The sequence below is a fragment of the Mesoplodon mirus genome, assembly GCF_964341445.2.
Source record: "Mesoplodon mirus genome assembly, chromosome: 2".
Lineage (NCBI taxonomy): Eukaryota > Metazoa > Chordata > Mammalia > Artiodactyla > Ziphiidae > Mesoplodon > Mesoplodon mirus.
The window spans coordinates 225971840-225994288 of NC_138977.1; the positions used below are offsets into that span (position 1 = coordinate 225971840).

Below are 22449 nucleotides of genomic sequence, written 5' to 3' on the forward strand. Positions count from 1 at the left end.
TGTCTCCACACCCTTGAGCGTCATCTCTAATGGTTTTCCTGAGGGGGGGTTCGGGCGGGCTGGGGCGAGCGGGCAGCGGCAGGTGCTGGGAGGGTGGAGGGGACCAGCCTCCCTCCTGCATCTTCCGTCCTCCCTTGTCTGCTGGAGCCCCTTCGTCCACCCATTTCTGTTCCTCAAAGGCTGCGGTTTGGGAGATTATTCAGCCCATGAGTAAAACACAAGTGTGCCGTGTTGTTTCCTTCCGTCGTTGTTTTCAAAACTGCTTCACTGAATTGCAACCCCTTAACGTGCTTTGAATGGGCCATTTTCTTATCTGTCGACTTCGGGATTTCAAGTGTGTTTTAGAAAATCGCCATCATTTGGAAGGCACGCTTTGCCTCCTGGAAGCTGTCTAGACAGGTAACTAATTTTCGCCAATATGGAGGCTGTGGAGGCCTGTTCTAAAGGATCGTCCCCTTCTCACTGGGCCTCCTGGCTACACGGCTGTGCCAATAAAAAGTAAAAAAAAAAAGTTCATAATTTAATTCAAATTTGTTCCTGCCGACATTACGGTAATACTCCTATTTTGCGTGACTTAGTTCTTAGCAAATGGATTTTAGAAGGCTAGGGAGAGCACAGTGGCTCCAGAGAAGAACGTTTTGTTCTTGAATGTGCTAATTCGTCCCCTTCTCTGTCTCTTGCCTTGTACTTTTTTTTTTTTTTTTTTTTTGCTGTACGCGGGCCTCTCACTGCCGTGGCCTCTCCCGTTGCGGAGCACAGGCTCCGGACACGCAGGCTCAGTAGTTGTGGCTCACGGGCCCAGCCGCTCCGTGGCATGTGGGATCTTCCCGGACCAGGTCACGAACCCGCATCCCCTGCATCGGCAGGCGGACTCTCAACCACTGCGCCACCACGGAAGCCCGCCTTGTGCGTTTTGCGCTGTGGTCCTGCTACGTAGAGCCGACTCTGCAGGGCCCCTGTGCTCTGCGGAGCATCTCAGCCTGGCCTCATTTCCTGAGTCATGGTGGCTCCCCTGGCCCCTTGTCCTATAGTTCATTCCGTCCTTGAGCGAACTCCCTTCTGGTGTCCCATGTGCCCAGCATCGGGGGACCAGGATGAAACAGGTGCAGGAGCTTGTTCCAAGAGTGAGTCTTAACCACTGAGAGGAACTAAACGAGGGAGAGCAGAGTCACACCTGAGCCCACGCGTCCCCACTGTTCCCATACACGGGCACATCCTTGTACAGCACAGCTACTCGTGGCCAGAGGGGACTCGCCCATCGATCCAGAGGCCTGGGTCTGGCCAGGCTGACCCAAGGGCTGGGGGCTTCTGCCCGCTGGGGACCCATTCGTGACACAGAAGGGGGAAGCTCTGGTCTAACCTGGTGGTTCTTAGCCAGGGGCTGTTTGGGAATGTCAGGGACATCATTTGATTTTGACAGTGACTCTGTGTGTGTGTGTTATGTGCAGGGGGTTACGTGCATTTAATGGGCAGGAGTCAGAGAGGTGGGAAAAGCTGTCCTGGCCAATGAAAATGACAGCCCTCCCGTGAGAAACAGCGAGACCTTTCCCCCATTGTTGATATTCTCCAAGGGAGGCATAACAAATGTTTATCTACTTTTCTTTTAGCATCTTTATTGGAGTATAATTGCTTTACAATGGTGTGTTAGTTTCTGCTTTATACCAAAGTGAATCAGTTATACGTATACATATATCCCCATATCCTCTCCCTCCCACCCTCCCTATCCCACCCTTCTAGGTGGTCACAGAGCACCTAGTTGATCTCCCTGTGCTATGTGGCTACTTCCCACTAGCTATCTGTTTTACATTTGGTAGTGTATATATGTCCATGCCACTCTCTCACTTTGTCCCAGCTTACCCTTCTCCCTCCACGTGTCCTCAAGTCCATTCTCTACATCTGCATCTTTATTCCTGTCCTGCCCCTAGGTTTATCAGAACGATTTTTTTTCTAGATTCCATATGTATGTGTTAGCATATGGTGTTTGTTTTTCTCTTTCTGACTTACTTCACTCTGTTTGACAGACTCTAGGTCCATCCACCTCACTACAAATAACTCAATTTCATTTCTCTTTATGGCTGAGTAATATTCCATTGTGTATATGTGCCACATCTTCTTTATCCATTCATCTGTCTGTGGACACTTAGGTTGCTTCCATGTCCTGGCTATTGGAAATAGAGCTGCAATGAACATTGTGGTACATGACTCTTTTTGAATTATGGTTTTCTCAGGGTATATGCCTGGTAGTGGGATTGCTGGGTCATATGGTAGTTCTATTTTTTATTTCTTTTCTATAAGTTTATTTATTTTATGTATTTATTTTTGGCTGCATTGGGTCTTCTTTGCTGTGCGTGGGCTTTCTCTAGTTGCGGCGAGTGGGGTCTACTCTTTTGTTGCAGTGCGTGGGCTTCTCATTGCCGTGGCTTCTCTTGCTGCAGAGCACGGGCTCTAGGCATGTGGGCTCAGTAGTTGTGGCTCACAGGCTCTAGAGAACAGGCTCAGTAGTTGTGGCACACGGGCTTAGTTGCTCCACGGCATGTGGGATCTTCCCAAACGAGGGCTTGAACCCGTGTCCCGTGCATTGGCAGGCGGATTCCCACCCCCTGCACCACCAGGGAAGTCCCCCTATTTTTAGTGTTTTAAGGAACCTCCATACTGTTCTCCATAGTGGCTGTATCAATTTACATTCCCACCAACAGTGCAAAAGGGTTCCTTCCCTTTTCTCCACACCCTCTCCAGCATTTATTGTTTGTAGATTTTTTTGATGATGGCCATTCTGACCGGTGTGAGATGATATCTCATTGTAGTTTTGATTTGCATTTCTCTAATGATTAATGATGTTGAGCATTCCTTCATGTGTTTGTTGGCAATCTGTATATCTTCTTTGGAGAAATGTCTATTTAGGTCTTCTGCCCATTTTTGGATTGGGTTGTTTGTTTTTTTGATATTGAGCTGCATGAGTTGCTTGTATGTTTTGGAGATTAATCCTTTGTCAGTTGCTTCATTTGCAAATATTTTCTCCAATTGTGAGGGTGGTCTTTTCATCTTGTTTACGGTTTCCTTTGCTGTGCAAAAGCTTTTAAGTTTCATTAGGTCCCATTTGTTTATTTTTGTTTTTATTTCCATTATTCTAGGAGGTGGGTCAAAAAGGATCTTGCTGTGATTTATGTCATAGAGTGTTCTGCCTATGTTTTCCTCTAAGAGTTTGATAGTGTCTGGTCTTAGATTTAGGTCTTTAATCCATTTCGAGTTTATTTTTGTGTATGGTGTTAGGGAGTGTTCTAATTTCATTCTTTTACATGTAGCTGTCCAGTTTTCCCAGTACCACTTATTGAAGAGGCTGTCTTTTCTCCACTGTATATTCTTGCCTCCTTTATCAAAGATAAGGTGACTATATGTGCGTGGGTTTATCTCTGAGCTTTCTATCCTGTTCCATTGATCTATATTTCTGTTTTTGTGCCAGTACCATACTGTCTTGATTACTGTAGCTTTGTAGTATAGTCTGAAGTCAGGGAGCTTGCTTCCTCCAGCTCCATTTTTCTTTCTCAAGATTGCTTTGGCTATTCAGGGTCTTTCGTGTTTCCATACAAATTGTGAAAGTTTTTGTTCTAGTTCTGTGAAAAATGGCATTGGTAGTTTGATAGGGATTGCATTGAATCTGTAGATTGCTTTGGGTAGTAGAGTCATTTTTACAATGTTGATTCTTCCAATCCAAGAACATGGTATATGTCTCCATCTATTTGTATCATCTTAATTTCTTTCATCAGTGTCATATAATTTTCTGCATACAGGTCTTTGGTCTCCTTACGTAGGTTTATTCGTAGATATTTTATTCTTTTTGTTGCAGTGGTAAATGGGAGTGTTTTCTTAATTTCACTTTCAGATTTTTCATCATTAGTGTGTAGGAATGCAAGAGATTTCTGTGTATTAATTCTGTATCCTCCTGCTTTACCAAATTCCTTGATTAGCTCTAGTAGTTTTCTGGTAGCATCTTTAGGATTCTCTATATATAGTATCATGGCATCTGCAAACAGTGACAGATTTACTTCTTCTTTTCCAATTTGTATTCCTTTTATTTCTTTTTCTTCTCTGATTGCTGTGGCTAAAACTTCCAAAACTATGTTGAATAATAGTGGTGAGAGTGGGCAACCTTGCCTTGTTCCTGATCTTAGTGGAAATGGTTTCAGTTTTTCACCATTGAAGATGATGTTGGCTGTGGGTTTGTCATACAACACCTTTATTATGTTGAGGAAATTTCCCTCTATGCCTACTTTCTGGAGGGTTTTTATCATAAATGGGTGTTGAATTTTGTCGAAAGCTTTCTCTGCATCGATTGAGGTGATCATATGGTTTTTCTCCTTCAATTTGTTAACATGGTGTATCACGTTGATTGACTTGCATATATTGAAGAATCCTTGCACTCCTGGGATAAACCCCACTTGATCATAGTGTATGATGCTTTTAATGTGCTGTTGGATTCTGTTTGCTAGCATTTTGTTGAGGATTTTTGCATCTATGTTCATCAATGATATTGGCCTGTAGTTTTCTATTTTTGTGACATCTTTGTCTGGTTTTGGTATCAGAGTGAGGGTGGCCTCGCAGAATGAGTTTGGGAGTGTTCCTCCCTCTGCTATATTTTGGAGGAGTTTGAGAAGGATAGGTGTTAGCTCTTCACTAAATGTTTGATAGAATTCACCTGTGAAGCCATCTGGTCCTGGGCTTTTGTTTGTTGGAAGATTTTAAATCACAGTTTCAATTTCAGTGCTTGTGATTGGTCTGTTCATATGTTCTATTTATTCCTGTTTCAGTCTCCGAAGGTTGTGCATTTCTAAGAATTTGTCCATTTCTTCCAGTTTGTCCATTTTATTGGCATATAGTTGCTTGTTTTATCAATTTTCTTTATCTTCTCAAAGAACCAGCTTTTAGTTTTATTGATCTTTGCTATCGTTTCCTTCATTTCTTTTTCATTTATTTCTGATCTGATCTTTATGATTTCTTTCCTTCTGCTAACTGGGGCTTTTTTGTTCTTCTTTCTCTAATTGCTTTAGGTGTCTGTTTAGGTTGTTTATTTGAGATGTTTCTTGTTTCTTAAGGTGGGCTTGTATAGCTATAAACTTCCCTCTTAGAACTGCTTTTGCTGCATCCCATAGGTTTTGGGTTGTTCTGTTTTCATTGTCATTTGTTTCTAGGTATTTTTTGTTTTCCTCTTTGATTTCTTCAGTCATCTCTTGGTTATTAAATAGTGTGTTGTTTAGCCTCCATGTGTTTGTATTTCGTACAGATTTTTTTCCGTAATGGATATCTAGTCTCATAGCATTGTGGTCGGAAAAGATACTTGATAGGATTTCAATTTTCTTAAATTTACCAAGGTTTGATTTGTGACCCAAGATATGATCTGGAGAATGTTCCATGAGCACTGGAGAAGAATGTGTATTCTGTTGTTCTGGATGGAATGTCCTATAAATATCAACTAAGTCCATCTTGTTCAATGTATCATTTAAAGCTTGTTTTTCCTTATTTATTTTCATTTTGGATGATCTGTCCATTGGTGAAAGTGGGGTGTTAAAGTCCTCTACTATGATTCTGTTACTGTTGATTTCCCATTTTATGGCTGTTAGTATTTGCCTTATGTATTGAGGTGCTCCTATGTTGGGTGCATAAATATTTACAATTGTTAAATCTTCTTCTTGTATTGATCCCTTGATCGTTATGTAGTGTCCTTCTTTGTCTCTTGTAATAGTCTTTGTTTTAAAGTCTATTTTGTCTGATATGAGAATTGCTACTCCAGCTTTCTTTTGATTTCCATTTGCATGGAATATCTTTTTCCATTCCCTCACTTTCAGTCTGTATGTGTTCCTAGGCCTGAAGTTAGTCTCTTATAGACAGCATATATACGGGTCTTGGTGTTTTATCCATTCAGCCAGTCTGTGTCTTTTGTTTGGAGCATTTAATTCAGTTACATTTAAGGTAATTATCGATATGTATGTTCCTATTACCATTTTCTTAATTGTTTTGGGTTTATTATTGTAGGTCTTTTCCTTCTCTTGTGTTTCCTGCCTAGAGAAGTTCCTTTAGCCTTTGTTGTAAAGCTGGTTTGGTGGTGCTGAATTCTCTTAGCTTTTCCTTGTCTGTAAAGGTTTTAATTTCTCCATCAAATCTGAATGAGATCCTTGCTGAGTAGTGTAATCTTGGTTGTAGGTTTTTCTCCTTCATCACTTTAATTATGTCCTTCCATTCCCTTCTGGCTTGCAGAGTTTCTGCTGAAAGATCAGCTGTTAACCTTTTGGGGATTCCCTTAGGTGTTATTTGTTGTTTTTCCCTTGCTGATTTTAATATTTGTTCTTTGTATTTAATTTTTGATAGTTTGATTAATATGTGTCTTGGCCTGTTTTGCTTGGATTTATCCTCTATGGGACTCTCTGTTCTTCCTGGACTTGATTAACTATTTCCTTTCCCATATTAGGGAAGTTTTCAACTATAATCTCTTCAAATATTTTCTCAGTCCCTTTCTTTTTCTCTTCTTCTCCTTGGACCCCTATAGTTCGAATGTTGGTGCGTTTAATGTTGTCCCAGATGTCTCTGAGACTGTCCTCAATTGTTTTCATTCTTTTTTCTTATTGTGCTCTTCACTAGTTATTACCACTATTTTATCTTGCAGGTCACTTAACTGTTCTTCTGCCTAGGTTATTCTGCTATTGATCCCTTCTAGAGAATTTTAAATTTCATTTATTATGTTGTTCATCACTGTTTGTTTGCTCTTTAGTTCTTCTAGGTCCTTGTTAAACGTTTCTTGTATTTTCTCCATTCTATTTCCAAGATTTTGGATCATGTTTACTATGATTATTCTGAATTCTTTTTCAGGTAGACTGCCTATTTCCTTTTCATTTGTTAGGTCTCATGGGTTTTTGGCTTGCTCCTTCATCTGCTGTGTGTTTCTCTGTCTTCTTATTTTGCTTAACTTACTGTGTTTGGGGTCTCCTTTTTGCAGGCTGCATGTTCGTAGTTTCCGTTGTTTTTGGTGTCTGTCCCCAGTGGCTAAGGTTGGTTCAGTGTGTTGTGTAGGCTTCCTGGTGGAGGGGACTGGTGCCTGTGTTCTGGTGGATGAGGCTGGATCTTGTCTTTCTGGTGGGCAGGTCCACGTCTGGTGGTGTGTTTTGGGGTGTCTGTGGCCTCATTATGATTTTAGGCAGCCTCTGTGCTAATGGATGGGGTTTTATTCCTGTGTTGCTAGTTGTTTGGCATGGGGTATCCTGCACTGTAGCTTGCTGGTCATTGAGTGGAGCTGGATTTTGGCATTGAGATGGAGATCTCTGGGAGATTTTCACCATTTGATATTACATGGAGCTGGGAGGTCTCTTGTGGACCAGTGTCCTGAACTTGGCTCTCCCACCTCAGTGGCACAGCCCGGGCACCTGGCTGTAGCAAGTAGAGCCTGTTCTCTACACAGCTCAGAATAAAAGCGTGAGAAAAAAGAAAGAAAGAAAGAAAGAAAAAGAAAGAGAGAGAGAGGGAGGGAGTGAGGAAGGAAGAAAGGAAGAAAGAAAGAAGATAAAATAGAATAAAATACAGTAAAATAAAATAACATTATTAAAATAAAAAATAATTATTAACAAAAAATAATTTTTTTAAATAAAAATAAACGGAGAGACACAAGACTAGGACAACTGGTAAAAGCAAAGCTATACAGACAAAATCATACACAGAAGCATACACATACACACTCACAAAAAGAGAAAAAGGTAAAAAAAATATATGTCCTTGCTCCGAAAGTCCACCTCCTCAATTTGGGATGATTCGTGGTCTATTCAGCTGTTCCACAGATGCAGGGTACATCAGGATGATTGTGGAGATTTAATCCGCTGCTCCTGAGGCTGCTGGGAGAGGTTTCCCTTTCTCTTCTTTGTTCTCACAGCTCCTGGGTCTCAGCTTTGGATTTGGCCCCGCCTCTGCGTGTAGGTCGCCTGAGGGCGTCTGTTCCCGCTCAAACAGGACGGGGTTAAAGGAGCAGCCGCTTCGGGGGCTCTGACTCACTCAGGCCGGGGGGAGGGAGGGGTACGGAGGCGGGGCAGAGCCTGTGGCAGCAGAGGCCGGCGTGATGTTGTACCAGCCCGAGGTGCGCCTTGCGTTCTCCCAGGGAAGCCGTCCCTGGATCCCGGGACCCTGGCAGTGGCGGGCTGCATAGGCTCCCGGAAGAGGGGTGTGGAGAGTGACCTGCGCTCGCACACAGGCTTCTTGGCGGCGGCAGCAGCAGCCTTAGTGTCTCATGCCCGTCTCTGGGGTCCGCACTGATAGCCGCGGCTCGCGCCCATCTCTGGAGCTCCTTTAAGCAGCGCTGTTAATCCCCTCTCCTCGCGCACCAGGAAACAGGCAAGAAAAAGTCTCTCATCTCTTCAGCAGGTCCAGACTTTTTCCCGGACTCCCTCCCGGCCAGCCGTGGCGCACTAACCCCTTCAGGCTGTGTTCACGCTGCCAACCCCCGTCCTCTCCCTGGGATCCGACCGAAGCCCGAGCCTCAGCTCCCAGCCCCCGCCCGTCCTGGCGGGTGAGCAGACAAGCCTCTCGGGCTGGTGAGTGCCGGTCGGCACCGATCCTCTGTGCGGGAATCTCTCCGCTTTGCCCTCCGCACCCCTGTGGCTGTGCTCTCCTCTGCGGCCCCGAAGCTCACCCCTCCGCCACCTGCAGTCTCCGCCCACGAAGGGGCTTCTAGTGTGTGGAAGCCTTTCCTCTTTCACGGCTCCCTCCCACTGGTGCAGGTCCAGTGCCTATTCTTTTGTGTGTGTTTTTTCTTTTGCCCTACCCAGGTACGTGGTGAGTTTCTTACCTTTTGGGAGGTCTGAGATCTTCTGCCAGCATTCAGTGGGTGTTCTGTAGGAGTTGTTCCACCTGTAGATGTATTTTTGATGTACTTGGGGGGACGAAAGTGATCTCCGCGTCTTACTCCTCCGCCATCTTGAAGCTCCTGTCGACCACATTTTCTTTATTCATTCATCTGTTGATGGACATTTGCATTGCTTCCACCTCTTGGCAGTTGCTTATAATGCTGCAGTGAATAGGAGTGTGTAAATGTATCTTCTATATCCTGCTTCCATTTCTTTTGAATAAATACCCAGAAGTGGGATTGCTGGGTCATATGGTAGTTCTATGTTTAATTTTTTGAGGAGCCTCTATACTGTTTTCCTCAGTGGCTGTACCATCAACATTCCCATCAACAGTGCACAGAGGTTTCAGTGTCTTTGCCCACACCCGCTATTTTCTGTTGTTCTGTGTTTTTTTTAAATAAATTTATGTATTTATTAATTTATTAATTTTCTGGCTGCGTTGCATCTTTGCTCCTGTGTGCGGGCTTTCTCTAGTTGCGGCAAGCAGGAGCTACTCTTCGTTGCGGTGTGTGGGCTCCTCATTGCGGTGGCTTCTCTTGTTGTGGAGCACGGGCTCAAGGCTCGCGGGCTTCAGTAGTTGCACTACGTGGGCTCAGTAGTTGTGGCTCGCGGGTTCTAGAGCACAGGCTCAGAAGTTGTGGCACATGGGCTTAGTTGCTCCATGGCATTTGGGATTTTCCCAGACTGGGGCTCGAACCCATGTCTCCCACGTTGGCAGGCAGCTTCTTTTTTTTTTTTTGCGGTACGTGGGCCTCTCACTGCCATGGCCTCTCCAGTTGTGGAGCACAGGCTCCGGACGCGCAGGCTCAGCGGCCATTGCTCACGGGCCCAACTGCTCCGCGGCATGTGGGATCTTCCGGGACCGGGGCACGAACCCATGTCCCCTGCGTCGGCAGGCGGACTCTCAACCACTGCGCCACCAGGGAAGCCCACAAATCGATTTTTAAGGGTAGGAGCTTGCAGTGGATTCACTGAAGAATCTTATTTATTTATTTATTTATTTATTTATGGCTGCGCTGGATCTTCACTGCTGCGTGCAGGCTTTCTCTAGTTGTGGCGAGCGGGGGCTACTGTTTGTTGCAGTGCGCGGGCTTCTCATTGCAGTGGCTTCACTTGTGGAGCACAGGCTCTAGGCGCGCAGGCTTCAGTAGTTGTTGCTCGTGGGCTCTAGAGCACAGGCTCAGTAGTTGTGGTGCACGGCCTTAGTTGTTCTGTGGCATGTGGGATCTTCCCAGACCAGGGCTCGAACCCGTGTCCCCTGCATTGGCAGGCGGATTCTTAACCACTGCGCCACCAGAGAAGTCCTCACTGAAGAATCTTAATCTTAGTAAGTTTGTACTTTTCTCACTACCTTTTTCATTTGGATTTTGTGATATTTATACATAAAACTACTCAGAGGAGTGATTTCCTTCAGCTGCTCACTTGTCGCTCGGGATTGAATGAACCAGAACGTTGGTGGTAGAGATGCGGAATGTTATGTTAAAGACCAGATCTGCTTCAAGGGAGCTTGGTACAAAGCGAAGAGGTAATTTTAGATTTAAGATACAGAAGACGTAGGTAGTCTTGATTGAATAGGGTGTAAGGAGCAGAAGCAGGCACTGTCATTATCTTTCTTTTGTTCTGGATCCTTCTGTGTCAGAGAACAGTGTGGCTCATCCTTGAATCTCTCCAAAGTGCCGTGTGTTTCCGTTTTAACTGCATGAAACCTTCATTTCCATCCATCTGCTCCATTTCTTTCGTGCCCCATGAAAGACACAAGCTCTGGTCCGGGGGCACCTATTGGCTGAACTGTTCTTCTTACATGTTCCTGTATCAGGATGCTCTGGTTCTCCTGAGCCAAGTGTGAAAGGAGAATTTGTGGACCATATATATTTTAGCTCAAAACCTCCAAATGGAATCATTTTAATATGTGTTTTCTGGAGAAATATGTAAATTAATAATTGCTTCATACATTATTCAAGAAACACTTATTTTGTATCACAGATAGCTCTTGTAATCTTATATAAAGATATGCTAATGGATTTAATTAAACTAATTATGCTGAAAAATGTAGCCTGAACTTTACCCTAAAATAGTGTCTATTAATCATCATCAGTAGTAATATTTTTATCCAGAGAGATACTTACAACATTAAACCGAGACTAGATGGAAAGTGCATGTTTTGTTTTGTTTTACAGTTTGGGTTAAGTTGGCATTCTCATGAGATGCATAACAATTAAATTTGCTTAGAGAAGAGTATACAATTTATTTAATTTCTTTAACCTGAACTATTTCAGCAATTAGAAAACTTTTGGAATTATCTGCCATTTCATAATTCTTTTATGCGTTTCATTTCTTTCTCTCTGGAACTTTGGTTTGTGTGTTTTTTGTCCGTTTGATTCAGTTCTGACCACACTTTCCTTCCTCAGAGTTGTGATACCAGGAGTTCTTTTTGTTTTAACCTTTAAATCATCCTTTATTATTGCCCTCTTCAGAGATGTTTCTCTCTTTTTTTTAAAATGAAGTATAATTAATTTACAATGTTGTGTTAGATTCAAGTGTACAGCAAAGTGATTCAGTTATACACATACACACACACATATATATATTTTTCAGATTCTTTTCCATTATAGGTTATTACAAGATATTGAGTATAGTTCTCTGTGCTATACAGCAGGTCCTTATTGTTTTTTAAAATTAATTAATTTATTGTTTATTTTTGGCTGCATTGGGTCTTTGTTTTTGCACGCGGCTTTCTCTAGTTGCGGTGGCGGGGGTTACTCTTTGTCGTGGTGCGGGGGCTTCTCATTGCGGTGGCTTCTCTTGTTGCGGAGCTCAGGCTCTAGGTGCACGGGCTTCAGTAGTTGTGGCTCATGGGCTGTAGAGCGCAGGCTCAGTAGTTGTGGCGCACGGGCTTAGTTGGTCTGCGACATGTGAGATCTTCCTGGACCAGGGCTCGAACCCGTGTCCCCTCCATTGGCAGGTGGATTCTTAACCACTGCACCACCAGAGAAGCCCGGTCTTTATTGTTTACCTATTTTATATATAGTAGTGTGTACCTGTTAAGCAAAGACTCGTAACTTATTCCCCCCCACTCCATCCCCTTTGGCAACTATAAGTTTGTTTTCTATGTGAGTCTATTTCTGTTTTGTGAATAAGTTCTTTTGTATCATTTTTTTAAGATTCCGCATGTAAGTGATATCATATGATATTTGCCTTTGTCTGACTTTACTTAGTATGATAATCTCAGGTCCATCCATGTTGCTGCAAATGGCATTATTTCATTCTTTCTTATGGCTGAGTAATATCTCATTGTGTATATATATCACGCATCTTCCTTACGCATTCATCTGACGATGGACATTTAGGTTGCTTCCATGTCTTGGCTATTGTAAATAGTGCTGCTATGAACATTGGGTGCATGTATCTTTTCAAGTTATATTTTTCTCTGGATATATGCGCAGGAGCGGGATTACAGGATCATATGGTAACTCTATGGATACCATGAGTTCCTGATTGCCTGGATGTTAAGTGATGAACCCAGTATTAAGAGGACCACTCAGCAACTTGCCTGTTTTTTAATATTAGTAGAAATAGCTTTACCACTGGCCTCTGATTTTGTTTCTTGTATCTCTCTGTGGATTGCTGCCTTTCAATCAGTGCTCAATGGCAGGGAGCCCTACTGTTTTTGATGGTAGTTTCAGTTGTACCTGAATCCTTCACGTGCCTGAGTGTGTGGGGGACTGAAGTGCGTGTTCTCAGCATGTCAGTGGGTCATTGCACACATATTTGAGGCCCAAAGGCCTTTAGAGTTGGACCCGTCCATCTTCATGTGGACAGATGAAAGCTTTTCCACGTTCAAAGAGAAGTGCCAGCCTGGACTTAAGTTGCCGTTTTGTTAATTTAGGTAAATTTAAAGTCAACTGTGAAAGAATAACTTTCTTAAAAAGCAAACACTGATTTGATAAGTTCAATTATGACTTAAAACACAGGAGACAGATAAACAAAGCTCAAACATTGAATTCATTTACATTCGTCTGTTGTGCTGGTCTCTGTTCCTGGCTAGGCCCTGTCCGGTGGGTGTGTTCACACAGGTTATGTGGCCCCAGCTCACAGCCCCGGGACGGGTGGCAAGGAGCTCCCACTGCAAGCTGAGCCCTGTCTCTGGGGCACATCCCACAGGCCTCACCTCCTCCCCACCTCACTCGCCCAGTGAACCGATGTGTGCCCCCCCCACAGCCTACCGGGAATCTAGCTAAGGCCTGGGAGGCACCCTGGTGGCTGCTGACATGCCATGCGGGCATCCTGGCCTCTCCCCTACCATTCAAAAGAGGCTGGCATGTTCTGAGCAAGGTTTTGTGTAAGTAAATAACTGGTTTACAAAAAGTAATAGAAAACAACAGAAAAAGAGGCGTCTCCAATGCCCTCTATTCCTGTTACCCGACTATCTCTGAGATTTGGCAAATGATTCTACTCACTACTTACCACTTTAATCAGGACTTTATAAATGGAAGTTTTCACTGAATGGAGAGTTTTGCACGTTGAAGGTGTGTGTGTTCACATCTGCACACATCCACACTCCTGCCGCCACAACGAGGGGTGAGCACCGTCCGTGAGCACCAGTGATGAGTTTGGGGTGTCACATCACCTCCACAGCGCCCTTCCATTCTCCCGACTGCCACTGGAGGCTGCCCCGTTCACCGCTACTAACGTCCATCCTTTCCCACTGAGAGGCACCCAGAGGAAAGGCTCCCTTCCTGAGTTCACATAGTAGGTGGGGGAGGCGGCAGCCTGGCCCGGAGCCCGGGTCCTTGTCTGGGGGGCGCACCCGCTCCTGGACGTCATGCCGTCTACCCTCCCTCGTCTGCGTTCAGGCCTTCTGTTTCTGGAGGCGTCTTCTGCAGATGAGATTCGACCCAGTGCTGTCCATCATCGAGCAGGAGCCCCGCCTTGTCTGGCCCGCGCTGCACATCTTGAGAAGCTCTCGAAGCAGTAACCCCTGCCCTTGAAAGAGACCTGAATTCAATGAAGCCTCCTGACTCCACGGAGGAAACGGGGGCCTTTTCCTGCAAGCGCGAGCGGAAACCAAAACGCTCAAGTCTCTCATCCAATAGCCAATGTTAGAAATGGGCAAAGCTGACTGCGCCCTTAACGAGAGTGGGGGATGGCACGTGCTTTTTCAGGAGGCCTAGGCTGCACCGGGGGGACCTCAGGGTGCCCTCAGCCTCTTCTGGCTGTTCGTCATCCTGGAAGGGATACAGTTGGGTCTCTCAGCTGACGAGGCCGATTTCTGTGGGTGCAAAGCAAAGAAGTGCAGAGTCTCGAGGTTAAAGAGGTGCTTTTGGGCAAAGCTCTGTGGGTCAGGGAGTCACGGAGGCTCTACTGTGTCTAAGGTCCTTGGCCGGGCCACAGCCGTGAGACCCTGGTCGGGGGGCTACAGACACACGGCCCAGCGCGGTAGTATTTCTAGATGGCTGACCTGGAATCCGTGTGTCTTGAGGAAAACGATGGCTAAGCTAAGGGCTGAGGAGTCACGAGGTTACCTCTGTGTGTTTAGAAACAGGGGCAGGAGTTGGGGGAACCGTGACCCAGGAGGAGGGAACAGCATGGGCACAGCCTCGGAGCTGGCAGAGGGGTCCGGGGCACGGGGGAGACTGGAAGAGGCTCCACATTGTGGGAAGGGGTCCTGCAGGTGGAGGTGGAGGCCCCTGACTGGGACACGGGGGAGATGGGGCCCGGGCCTCTGAGGATGCTGGGTGGTCAGGCCTGTATCCCAGGAGCAGGGCCTTGCACCCAAGTATCTCAGTTAGATTTGCATCTTAGGAAAGCTACTCTGGCTGCGCGTGGGACATGACCTTGAGGAGGTCAGAGCAGAGGCGAGGCGGGAGGCCCCTTAGGAGGCGGTGCCTTCCTGCCAGAGGGAGACACGAGGCGTGGGCCAGGTGGTGGACACTATAGAAATGGAGAAGGCGGTAGAGGCAGGGGGTGTGCAATAGTGAGGATCCACCGGGCTCTGTGATTGGTCAGAAGTAGGCTGTGCCGAAGACGGAGCATCCTGAGCATGTGACCTGGGGGCTCCCGGGTGCAGCGCCCTGAGCCTGGAGCACCGGGGCAAAGGGTAGGGCCTCCTCTAAGGCAGGGGGAGTTTGCAGCATCTGTGGGGCAACCACGAGCCCAGTGGCCGCCGGGTGTGTGAGTGTGAAGCTCAGGAGAGAGGTGACCTGGGAGACAGGCGTTAGGCGTCCAAAGCTGGCCGAAGGGGGCTTCCTGAGGGGTATGGAGAGGGAGGAGAAAAGTCTAGAACGGGACTGCAAGGACACCCACCTTTAAGGGAGGGGCAGGGGACAGAGGAAGGTGGTCGCCCTGGCAGTGAGGGCTGTGGATGCCCCAGGAGATGAGGGGTCACAGCAGCGTCATGGGAAGGTCACCTAAGCAAAGGCCTGGAGTCGCTGTGGCCTTGGCAGGAATGGAGACTTGATAGCGGCTGAGTCAGGCTGCAGAGGGCGGGGAGGGAGGTCGGGGGAGTGCGCTGGTCAGTGGACACCGGGGTGAGTGCACACAGCTTGGGAGCTGTCTGTGCTGGGGTGGGCGCCGGGGAGCCTGGGGCTCTGGGTGCTTTCAAGGGGAGAGGCTGGCGTGGGCTGGAGTGTGGAGGAAAATGCAGGAGGTGCTCGATCAGATGGTGGGGCAGAGGCCGTGCCCAGGGGCCAGGATCCCCCCACCCCACCTGGTGGAGGCAGGTGCTCCCTCCCTCTGCCTGGAGGGACAGGCAGAGGCCGGGCATCCTGGAGGCTTGAGTGGTGGGCAGAACTGCCCAGCCTGTTCTGATGGTTTTGGTTTTTCCCTGAAGCAGGAGGTGAGCTGAGTGAAAAGGGGGTGGGATCCTGGGCTGGAGGAGAGCAAAGAGAGGCTGAGACGGTCACTGGGGGAAGGCGGAGGGTGGAAAGGAGCCCACGACCGCCGGAGAATGGAGAGCACAGAGCTGGAAGTGGGGTGCGGGGGCACGCCCTCGCCTTCACTTCGTTCCGTCTGTCTGTCCTTTTTATGCTATCCAGGACTGACCTGGGCTCGTGGTTGCTGTCTGTTCTCTGTGACCCTCATGAACTGTAAAACGTTACGTCCCCAGGATCTGGGTCAGTGAGGCATTTGGGGATGTCCGCGGGTACAGCCCTCCCTCTGCGGGTGTCGCCTGACCTCGGGTCGGGGAGCCCTCAGGAGCCTGGTTAACACAGCGCCGGGCGGCCCCCGGGCAGCGAGCAGAGGGTGGGCCACGAAGGCCTGTCTTGTTTGCCGCTGTTTGTCCTTGTAAGATGGTATTTATCATGCTGCTCCAGGCAGATGGTGCTTCGTGGGGTACAGGATAAAACGCGTTACGCTGATGCATCCTCGCCCGCGGGGCCCTCACAAACTAGACAAGACACTTTCTGGCCCGAGCAGTCAGCTGTGCAAACGCTTATTATTAAACGTCACAGTAAATATTTTTTATTTTTTCAAAGCAACTCTAAGGTATTTGAAGCAGAACTTTGGAAGCCAGAATGAAACTGTTTCTATTTAAGGTTCTTTTCAAAAGTTGCATCTCGGGCTTCTCTGGTGGCGCAGTGGTTGAGAGTCCGCCTGCCGATGCAGGGGACACGGGTTCGTGCCCCGGTCTGGGAAGATCCCACATGCCACGGAGCGGCTGGGCCCGTGAGCCATGGCCGCTGAGCCTGCGCGTCCGGAGCCTGTGCTCCGCAACGGGAGAGGCCACGGCAGTGAGAGGCCCGCGTACAGCAAAAAAAAAAAAAAAGTTGCATCTCAAAGCAGAGAGTTGGAATTCCTTGATCTGGCCGGCATTGAGGGACAGGTTTAACACCTGGGGAAGAACACCACTAATTCTGTAGTGCAGATTTAGAGGTAAACTTGGCTTACCTGTCCTTGATCATCTTGACTGTGGCGCGTTAAGGCTTGAGGGTCTTGGAGGTGGACTGGCTCCAAATCCTGGCAAACAGCTTCACTTCACTTGTGCCTTTACTTGATTTGCAATTATTTTCTCCCCGTGTGTGGCTCGTCTTTTGTTGTCTTAGCAGAAGTTCTTTTGAAGAGCAGAAATTCTTTATTTCGATGATGTACAATTGATCAAATTGTTTTCTTTTACAGATTTTGCTTTTGGTATCATATGAAAGAAATCTTTGCTTAGCCCAAAGTCACAAGTATCTTCTTCTAGACGTTTTATAGTTTTAAGAATATAAGATCTATGATCCATTTAAAGTGAATTTTTATATAGGGTGTGAGGTATGGAAGGAATTTTATTTGGTGCTGGACGAGGGCGCACCTTTGTCCCTTGTTGCAAATCAGTTGACCATATATATTCAGGGTAATCCATTTAAGGTGGGTTTCTGCCTACTTGCTTTTGGAAAACAATGCTAACAGCGGTTTAGGTAATAGGTGTGGCATTTTCCAGTGTTCAAAGTGTTATCCAGTTCTCTTTTCAATTAGATTTTGAGGTTTATTGCAGCCCCTGGAGGTATTTGACATGAGTATTATTTCCTCCATTTCATGCAGGAAGGGGGAGCCCCCCCTGGTAGAAGGAGTCACTTAGAGTCAGAGGCAGAGGGGGGCGTCCCAGCCAGGGTCAGAACATTTAAAATCCGGGACCTTTTCCCAGTCGCGTATAGATGAGGGTGGGCTGAGGCTCTGGCTTCCCACCAAACTGAATTTTAATTCTAGCTCAGTTCAGTCCTAGCTGTGTGATCAGGGGCAAAGTAATTAACATCTCCAGTGTCAGTTTCCTTGCCTTCCTGCACAGCTAACTCCCTGTAGGAGGTCTGTTGGAATTAAAGATAAAATATACACGGGTCTAGCACAGCGGCAGAGCATGTATTAGGATCTATCATTATTACCATCACTCTAATTTTCTGAAAGTGTGGGTTTTCTAGAAGATACAGAATGTGAATATAGGAGATAAAGTTACTAAAGAAGAAAGTGATTCCAAGTTCAGGGACCTAGATATACAGGCAGTCATTTCTGGAATGGAACAAAGGCAGTCATTCTAATTGTTGAATGTGGTAACGCTGCAGTGAATTTGTTGGTGGAGGATTCTTCTGGGGGCACAGCTCTTCATTTGCTAGGATTTCCTTAGGGTAGAGGGGAAAATCACATAGAAGCTTAGCACAGTGTTTGGCTTCTGCTAATACCCCTTTTATTATGTGTCAGGATATCCATGTTAACACATCTCCACTGTTTGTGGATCAGAGGCTCTATTTTCTCCCCTCTGTGTTTAACCATCAGCTTCTCATTCAGAAAGTGATCTTTGTCTTCTTGGTATGTGTGTGGTTTTTCAAAGTAATTACAACTTCGTATGAACATTTGCCAACTGCCTTAGGCTCAGCATTCTTCTTTGTTCTTGGTTTGCAGGGTGCAGCGCTGAAATACTTGCCAACCATTGTCAACGATGTGAAACTGGTATTTGATCCCAAAGAGCTCAGGTAAGGAAGCACCCAAGGCGAAGGCTTCCGTGTGCCACGCTTGGCCTCCTTTTGAGGGCGTTAGTTCGCGGGATGCTTGGGTTGTCTCATGTCCACATAGTTCAGTGCCCTGGATCTTTCTGGAACATGTTCTAGTGATGGTGTCTGTGACACTTTGCTCATTATGTCTTTATGTGGAAAAGGTGTCATTTATCAACAGTCACAATATTTTCTTTAGAAGATTATTTATAGCCTCATGCATACATAATACAAATTGGGCATTTTGCATCCTTTAGAGTTTAAAATTCCATAAGTGGTTCTTCGGTTTGGGTTTCAGCACCTAAACGTTTTGACTCGGGAGCTTTAATATTGGTGTCTCACCTCCTCCACCTCATTACCATACAGCTTCTCTCTGGGGGCTCCTGCCCAAGGGCTGTGAGCCTCAGACAGGAACCGCAAGTTGTCAGCTCAGGTGATAGTAAAACGAAAACCAAACCAAACCAAACTTTGGGCAAGCTGGACACTGGCTTTCAGATGGAGGAGTCAGGCTGGGGACCGAATCCTTCCTTTCACCTTCCGATTTTGCCACCGTCACCATCCAAGCTCAGCCTCAGTTGTCTACTGTGCAGATGTCACTGCATTTGGAAAAGAGGTGTCTTGAGCAAGTGGGTGCACGGCCTCTGTGACCCCAGACATCCACAGCACAGCCCTTGTCTGCTCCTTGTTTGGGTTTTAACGAGACACTTTCAGTGAATGCCGCCGTTTGAGAGCCTCAGGTCTGGAGAAACAGAGGACGAGGGGGGAGCTGCTGTTGGGTGGGCCTGTCCTCCTGGGGCCTGGGGACCAGGCCTTTGCTCACTAGAGGGGTGACGTCCATGTTCACAAAGGGTGCTTGTGCCTTGTGCTTGGAGATCCAAGGAAGACTCCCTTCCCCAGGACCAGTCCCATCTGCTCTTGGGCCCTTGACTCTTTCTGCGGGCGTGGGTTCCTCTTCAACACCTTACCTACTGATTTTTAAAAAAATGACATTGAAAATCATGGATGTATTTTCCCCTGTTTAGAAAACTGAGTCATGTTTTGATGAAACAGAAGAGATCACAGAGGAGAATAACTCAAAGTTAATTCCACGAGGATCTGGATCTTTCTAGTTATCTTTTGTGTGCAAGCGTGTGCACACACACACTAACACACACGTACATACACCCCTAAAAGAATTCAGCATTACATTTTTTATGTTACAGTCGACTCCCGTGCTGAAGACATCTTGTTTTCCCACATCAGCAAGGAGACTTCTACCGCATCACCATCATCTACTGTTAGAACAGTTTTGTCACCCCAATAAGATTCCTCGTGCCCAGTAAGAGTCATTGCCCACTCCCACCCCAGCTCTAGGCAACTACTCACCTCCTTACTGTGTGCATAGATTTACCTTTTCTGGGCATCTCCTATAAATGGAATCATATAATATACGTGACCTTTTGTGAGTAGCTTCTTTTCACTTAGCATAATGTTTTCAAGGTCTATCAGTGTCAGGATTTCATTCCCTTTTATGGGTGAATTGTGTGGACTACTACATTATGTTTATCCATTCATCAGTTGATGGGCATCTGGGTTTTTCCACTTTTCAAGTGTTATGAATAACATTGCTATGATTCACATACAGGGTCTTGTGTGGATAAATATTTTCATTTCCTTTGGGTATGTACCTAGAAGTTGAAATGCTGGGTCGTATGGTAACTGTGTTTAACGTTTTCAGGAACTGCCAAGCAGTATTCCAAAGTGGCTGCCCCATCATGCATTCCCACCAGCATGGTACGAGGGTACCAGTTTCTTCACATCCTAGTCAACACTTGTTACTGGCTCTCTTTTGGATGATAGCCATTTTAGTGGGTGTGAAGTGAAAAATAACATTTTAAAGCATCATTCTTTTGGACGAGATTTTGGCCCAAATTGTATAATGGGCCTATTCCAACATTCTGGTGGCATCTAATGACCATTCACTGAACGTTCGTCTCGGTACTGTCTTGTATCCCACTGGGTCATTTTGCAGTATTTCCAGCATCTCTTTTCACTTGTGTCTTTCCTTTTATAGCAAAATGTTTACGGATTTCATCCTAAATGTTCCCGTGGGTTTGCTGACCATTCAGAAGCTATATTGCTTGATTGAAATAATTCACAGTGACCTCTTCACACAGCATGGTGAGTGAAACCCTGAGAATCGTTAAAGTGTCACATTCGTCATTGTCTGTAGACCTCACCCCGTCTGAATTCTCTCTTCTTTGTCGAAAGGAGTGGGAAGGGGCTTCCCTGGTGGCGCAGTGGTTGAGAGTCCTCCTGCCGATGCAGGGGACACGGGTTCGTGCCCCGGTCCGGGAGGATCCCACATGCCGCGGAGCGGCTGGGCCCGTGAGCCATGGCCACTGAGCCTGTACGTCCGGAGCCTGTGCTCCGCAAAGGGAGAGGCCGCGGCAGTGGGAGGCCCGTGTACCACAAAAAAAAAAAAACAAAAACAAAAAAAAGGAGTGGGGAGGTTGTAGCCAATTTAAACAGCTCCATTACAAGACAGGAAGATTTAGCCCTTACCAGAGAATGGTAATTGGCATATACTGTAGGTAATCGATCATTGAAAAATGAAGGCACAAACCTTGTAGTCTGGAATTTAGATGTACACCAGAGCCCTAGGATAATCAGCATACATTGTAACCTTTAAGATGTGTGATTATCTATCCTGGGGAGGCAATCACTGGCCTCCATTGAGATGATTGCAACAAAAAATTTCAAATCTTCTTTAAATGTAGAAGTCATGGTTATGTCTTAGCCTGAACTTTGCATTCTGTGACAGGGTTTCTTCAAACCCTGCTCAAAGGAAAAAGAATTTTAATGATTCCTCAACTCATTTATCCTAAGGAACACCTCACATTTCCACACATTATCTCCCTACCCTTTTAATTAATCACTTTCTTTCTGTTTGGACACATTGAATTAATATTTTACACTTGTCAAGAAGTTTTATTGAAAGCTTAAGACCTTTGCATAATTCCACAACCTTCCTCATTTACTGGAGACAAATGTGAAGACTGTTGAATGACATTCTGATGGAGAGGCGTACATTTATTCTATTCCATTTGTGTCTAGACGTTTGGCTGTTCCGTTCATTTTCTTTTGTCCTCACGTGTGGTGTTGTTTCAGGGATGGAGCAGCTCAGGCCTGAGATGTCCCTGTTGAGAACTCAGTGTGTGTCTGGATTAGTCCTTTGTACCATCTAGACTACTGGACCCTATGTTTTCCATCTTATTTCTTGATTTAACTTTATACAATTCACTGGAGTCTGCACTTACAGCTAAGGCTTATGTCAAGAGGAAAGGTTAAGACTTCATTTGGGTGGGAGTGTTCTTCTGGAGAAAACACATCAAACCAAGAAGTGAGTAGCTTTTTGTAGCCCTTCCAAACAGACATCTCTTTCTCACTTGCATAAAAGAAAGTCAACTGTGTTGCTGTTATTTGGGACTCAAGCCCATGAATCTCCTTAAGCCAGTAATCCCAACCGTCAGTATTTCAGGCTGTTCTTGGAAGGCTGGATATTGAATTGCTTATTCTTTAGGTGTCTTCTAAAGCTTGGGACTTTGTGAGACTTCAGGGAGGCATGGAGGCGATACGTGGAGATGCTGCTTCATTGTTTCTTTCCATATTGACTAAACTTTATACCACAGCAGGTGAAATCCCCTGAAAGTTTTATATCTGGGTCTTATTAGGTAGCTTACTGATACCACTCCTTCCAACCATCCAACCCCAAGACACGCAAAACCACACACCACCACGGTCACCACCGTCACCGTCACCATCGCTGCCACCACCAGTGCCTTCACTGAGCTAACAGTTATCAAAAAAATAACAGTTACCATGGATTGACTGCGCTTGGCTTTGATTGAGTGTTGATACAGGCATGACCTTCTTGAGGACATATTACATACGTTTCAAAATTTCTATTGCAAAACTTGGTTCCACGTCCTTTGAATAAGGACCTAAGGCATAAATGGTTCAACTAAAAATCTTTAAAATAGATCTTCTTTTAAGAGTATATTTCAAGGAAATGTTTTCTTCTTTGGACACTTTATTTCTTTAGCTAGTAGGTAGCTTGAAGGCAAACTTAG

The 22449-nt window shown here is 45.9% G+C and overlaps 1 protein-coding gene across 2 annotated transcripts in view; it reads left to right on the plus strand.

Moving 5' to 3' along the window:
* Positions 1-22449, plus strand: part of DOCK1 (dedicator of cytokinesis 1) — a 540262-nt gene that overhangs the window by 165863 nt on the left and 351950 nt on the right. For both annotated transcript variants that reach the window (XM_082637778.1, XM_082637779.1), the window contains exons 24-25: positions 18249-18319; positions 20391-20497. In XM_082637778.1, coding sequence (XP_082493904.1) covers positions 18249-18319; positions 20391-20497 — 178 coding nt within the window. The remainder of the gene's footprint in view (positions 1-18248; positions 18320-20390; positions 20498-22449) is intronic.